Raw genomic sequence first — 5,000 nt, forward strand, 5'->3', positions numbered from 1 at the left:
GTGGAGACAGAACCAGAGCCTGGACCTCGGCCTCTTCCTCTGACTCCGCCCACTCCTCCTCCATCATCTGTACCGGCAAGTAAAGGTCAAAGTCCATCAACCCTCAGACGAAGATTTACTTTAAACATGTCTATACATCCTGTTGGATCTCCGTCCATATGCTAATTACAATAATAATAACAATAATAATAATAATAATAACAATAAAACGTTCTGCGTGGAGGAGTTCTGGTGGTTCCTGCTGACCTGGTCGTGCTCCTGCAGCTGTCGGTCCAGCTGCTGCAGCCGGTACAGGTGAAACTCCTGCTGCAGCTCGGCCGACTCGCTCAGGTTCTTCAACATCTGCTGAGGGAAGCGACTCGGGAAGCAGCTGCCGATCTGAGCGATCACGGCGCTCTCCAACCACACGTTGCCCTGCGCCAGCAGCCGGTCGCCCAGGTAGTACCTGCAGACACAGAGAGTGATGCCTTCAGGAACGTACGCCTTCAGAAACAAGCTCCGCCCCGCCGGCTGCCGGACCCGGCTCAGACCTGTAGAAGTGCTCGAAGGTGTTGGCGAGCTCCAGGCCGGACAGGAAGAGCATCGGCTCCAGAAACTGCTGCAGCCGCTCCAGAGTCTCCGTGCTGCCGGACGCCCCCCCGCTGGCCTGGATCATCTGATCGATGTACTGAGCGAAACGCTCGCTCACCTGCAGGCGGACAAAAGTAGCAGATGGAAGTCTGGGTTAAATTAAGCTTGATTTAAATTAGAGTTAGGTTAGGTCTAAGCCTGGTTCAGACCAGATCTAAGCCTGGTTCAGACCAGGTCTAAGCCTGGTTCAGACCAGATCTAAGCCTGGTTCAGACCAGGCCTAAGCCTGGTTTAGCCCAGATCCAAGCCTGGTTCAGACCAGGTCTAAGCCTGGTTCAGACCAGGTCTAAGCCTGGTTCAGACCAGATCTAAGCCTGGTTCAGACCAGGTCTAAGCCTGGTTCAGACCAGATCTAAGCCTGGTTCAGACCAGGCCTAAGCCTGGTTTAGCCCAGGTCTAGCGTGGGACTCACGTGCATGGCTCGGAGGATGGAGAGCTGCAGCAGCGCGGCGGAGAAGCCGTGTCGCAGGGCGAGGACGAAGGCGGTCTGCTGTCCGAACAGCTCCTCCATGGCGTTCTTCAGCCGCAGGTACAGAGTCCGATAACGCTCCACGAAGTCCGGCAGGCTGCAGCTCGACTCCAGGAACTTCTTCACCTGAGGGGGGCGGAGTCACGACAACGCTTCATATTCGGATCCTTTCCGACAACAATGTGAACATCAGATCTTCAAGTGTGACGCCAGCAGACACACAGACTCACCTGGCGCTGCACCACTCCCTGCCAGCAGAGGGCGATGCCCGCGATACTGCTGCTGCTCTTCACTTTGGGTTTGGCTGAAGAAGAGGAGGAGGAAGAGGAGGACGCTGCAGTGTCTTTGTTTTTGCCCTCTTTACCATCTGGAAGACAGAATTTAAAACGTTCGGTGTCCTGGACGAAGATCGTCACTGATCAATTTAGTTGAAAAAGAAAAAACATAAAAGAACACGCAGCCACAACGTAAAGATGAAGCGTGGCCTCTTATCGGCCTTCTTTTCCTTCTGAAAAGAAATCACGTCACCGTGACAGGAAGTCAGCCGTCAAAATAAGAGCAGTCCAAATGGTAAGAAAAGGATGGAGCATAAACGTCCTGATGACGTCAGCCGAATGTTTCAGTGGGTTCAGACAAGGAGGAGGAGAGTCGGCCGGCGCCCCCTGCTGGACGGGTTAAAAACTATAAAAAGGTGTGTTTAGATTGCAAATATTCAGGAGGAGTGATTGTTTATAACAAAAAAAAAAAGAAACCCAATGATTAGCTGATTAAATCCTGTGAGCAGCGCCCCCTGGTGGCTGCCTGCATATTACACAAACTATTGTCTGAATCAAACTATCAGTTACAAATACGTGAAATCAGCAGTTTATCAGAGTTTCAAATATCTTCAAGACGCTCACAGATGCAGCCAGCAGGGGGCGACGCGCCGCCTTCCTGTCCTCATGTGGACACATGGAATGTGAGAGCAGCATAAACAAACAAGCCTCTGGTCAGCTGGTACTTACTCTTCAGCTCTTTGCTCCTGTTGAGACCTTCTGGAAACAAAATAAACTCCTTCAGTCATCAAACACATTTTATATCAGCTGATCGGCCGTCAGCTGATCGAACCGTCAGCTGATCGGCCGTCAGGCTCGATGAACATTTCAATAGCAACTGATTTGTACTAAATATGAGATGTGTGAATAAAATCGACTGATATTTTAGTGGCATTTGGAACAGAGACGGTCAACAGGAAGAGAATTTTATAAAGGTTTTGTTTTTAGTTTTGACTGACAGGAAATGAGGAACATCTCTATCAAAATAAGAGCAGAGCAGGAGTGAACTGGTCCTGATGACATCACTCACTTGATTTGACAGGCGGTTTGAGCTCTTCGCCGTCCGCCTGGCTCGTGTCCACGTGAACCAGCAGGTGTGTGAGGCGCCGCACTCTGGAGTTAAAGATGGCCGCCCGGCTCTTACAGTGGCGTGCTGACTCGGCGTTATCCAGGTACTCACTGAGCAGCCAGGACAGAGGGCTGCATGCCGAGGATTCTGGGTAAACACAGGGAGTCCGACTGTGTGATCAATACCATCAATCAGATCTGTGTGTGTGTGTGTGCGTGTGTGTGTGTACCTGTGTGTGTGATGCTGTAGACGATGGGTGTGATCAGCGCCTCCCAGCAGGTCCGACCCAGAGCTTCAGCCGCCTCGGCGTCGGGCAGAAAACGATCTGCGAACATCTGCTCGTGTCTCAGAGCGCTGTTCAACCTGCACACACACACACACACACACACACACACACACACACACACACACACACACACAGGTCAGTACCAGGTGTACCCGGGCTGAGGTTGTGGTCCAGGTTCTGGTCCGTACTTGTTGAAGAGCTGCAGCAGCTGCGTCTGGTCCTCCAGAACCTCCTGACACCAGGTGTGGGCCTTGGTGCTGTAGAACAGGAAGGTCCGACAGCACAGCTGCTCTTTGAACACCGGCCAGAACGTCGGCTTCGGACCCAGAACCTCGAACCCGTGGACCCGGGTGTCGATCCCGCCCTGTGACAGAGAGGAGGGGGGTCAGGACACGGCAGGTGGACCGGAACCAGAGCAGAACCAGAGCAGAACCAGGTGTCTGACCTGCTGACACCTCTTGATCCGGATCTGGATGATGGACCAGAACCTGGTCATGTTCTCCAGCAGAACCACACGACTGGCTGACGGAGTCACGTTCACCTGCACACACAAACAGGTATACGTGCACACACACACACACACACACACACACACACACACACCAGGATCAGTACCTTCCAAGCCCGTGGCTCCTCAAGAACCCGCCCCTGTGGTGTGGCCCCGCCCCCTCACCGTGTTGAGCTCGGTGTTGATGTTGGTCGGGTCGTCTCCTCCCAGAACCAGGACCCGGGCCGGCATGTAGCTGGAGTCCTCGCTGGCCACCAGGATGGCCAGTTGTCTGACAGAGACACAGCAGAGGTCACGTTACATCACGTGGGGCGGGTCCAGAACGGAGCCACGCCCCCTACATGATCACCACGCCCCCTACCTGATGACCACGCCTTTGTGCATGAAGATGTTGATGAAGTGCGACCCGGTGCAGCCGTTGGACTCCCAGTACGTCTTCGGGTTCTTGTCGGTCAGTTTGTTGGCTCGATGGTGATTGGACGACACGTCCACCTTCTCCCAGCATTTATCCTCCTTCAGCTCCACACTGGACCCTGAACACAACCAGAACCACTGGAACCGGGCCACCGCACGGTGTGTGTACCTGTGTGTGTGTGAGAGTGTGTGTGTGTGTGTGTGTGTGTGTGTGTGTGTGTGTGTGTGTGTGACCTTGGCACAGGTTCCTGAGGAAGACGTCGAAGAAGGGGATGTTGATTGGCTGATGGCTGCGGCGATGCTCCTCGATCTGACCCAGCACCATCTGACAGGAAACAGGAAGTACAACTCGTCACACGACCGTCGTAGATCGCCCGCGAGGGTCTTTAAACACACGGGTGATCCGAGCCCCGCCCCGCCCCGCCCCTCCCCCCTTGCACCTGGATGCATCCTGCGAGCACGCTGGTGGTCATCTTCTTGTAGAGGCTGGCGTACTTCTCACAGTCGGTGACGAGGTCTCGCAGGTCGCTGAGCAGCAGCAGGTTGGTGCTGTGTTTGTCCAGAGACTTCACCAGAACCTCCCTGGAGCCCAGACGGCACATCACCACTGCGTAGTCCTTGTTCAGGGACGCCAGGCGGTACAGGAACCGGATGAACAGCTGCACCACCTGGGGGGGGAGAGGAGGAGCAAGTTAGAACAGAGAGGAGGAGGTGCTACTGCTTCTTCCTCCCTTTCATCCCTTACCCCCACCTCCCCCACCCCTCACCTCCCGGTCGGTGATGAAGGCCGTCATGGAGGACAGGCAGGGCTCGATGCTCTCGTGCCAGGGCAGCTCGTCCTCCTGGTAGTTGTCCAGGAACTTGTTCAGAATCCTGCGGACACAAAGAGCCAATCAGACGAGGCTCCTCCCTCCTCTGTGACATCAACAATGTGGTCAGGGGTCAGAGGTCACCTGAGGATGGAGAGCTGGGCGGCCCGGTCGGCCCGGTGCTGCTCCATCAGGCGGACCAGGTCCTGGTAGGTGTCCCGACTGTGGGTCACCTGCAGGAGACGGAGACAGGAGACAAAATGCATCGGGGGGGGGGGAATGAGGACAGGAAGGAGGGACACACCCTGTCTGTCTGCCTGCCTGCCTGCCTGCCTGCCTGTCTGTCTGTCTGTCTGTCTGTCTGTCTGCCTGTCTGTCTGTCTGTCTGTCTGTCTGTCCCACCTGGCTGCGTTCCTCCTCCAGCTGTGAGGTGTCGTCACACAGCAGCTGTTCCAGAGTCTGGATCACCTCCTTCGTGGCCGTCAGCTCCTTCAGAGAGAC

General features: G+C 55.0%; 1 protein-coding gene across 4 annotated transcripts in view; it reads right to left on the reverse strand.

The window, feature by feature from the left end:
- LOC138215218 (cullin-9) overlaps positions 1-5,000 on the reverse strand; it is a 23,619-nt gene that overhangs the window by 10,939 nt on the left and 7,680 nt on the right. For 2 of the 4 annotated variants that reach the window (XM_069177264.1, XM_069177265.1), the window contains 17 exons: positions 4,902-5,000; positions 4,644-4,732; positions 4,458-4,563; positions 4,131-4,358; positions 3,925-4,015; positions 3,638-3,809; positions 3,442-3,547; positions 3,214-3,309; positions 2,957-3,132; positions 2,712-2,845; positions 2,444-2,629; positions 2,104-2,133; positions 1,330-1,466; positions 1,043-1,225; positions 531-688; positions 247-445; positions 1-67 (listed from right to left, as the gene is read on the reverse strand). The exon at positions 1-67 is cut by the window's left edge and continues 105 nt beyond it; the exon at positions 4,902-5,000 is cut by the window's right edge and continues 50 nt beyond it. In XM_069177264.1, coding sequence (XP_069033365.1) covers positions 1-67; positions 247-445; positions 531-688; positions 1,043-1,225; positions 1,330-1,466; positions 2,104-2,133; positions 2,444-2,629; positions 2,712-2,845; positions 2,957-3,132; positions 3,214-3,309; positions 3,442-3,547; positions 3,638-3,809; positions 3,925-4,015; positions 4,131-4,358; positions 4,458-4,563; positions 4,644-4,732; positions 4,902-5,000 — 2,257 coding nt within the window. The remainder of the gene's footprint in view (positions 68-246; positions 446-530; positions 689-1,042; positions 1,226-1,329; positions 1,467-2,103; positions 2,134-2,443; positions 2,630-2,711; positions 2,846-2,956; positions 3,133-3,213; positions 3,310-3,441; positions 3,548-3,637; positions 3,810-3,924; positions 4,016-4,130; positions 4,359-4,457; positions 4,564-4,643; positions 4,733-4,901) is intronic. The other 2 variants (XM_069177266.1, XM_069177267.1) reach the window with 2 other exon arrangements.

This window comes from Embiotoca jacksoni, unplaced genomic scaffold (genome assembly GCF_022577435.1).
Source record: "Embiotoca jacksoni isolate LCO1_2020_lvr unplaced genomic scaffold, fEmbJac1.0.p SCAF_70, whole genome shotgun sequence".
Classification (NCBI taxonomy): domain Eukaryota; kingdom Metazoa; phylum Chordata; class Actinopteri; family Embiotocidae; genus Embiotoca; species Embiotoca jacksoni.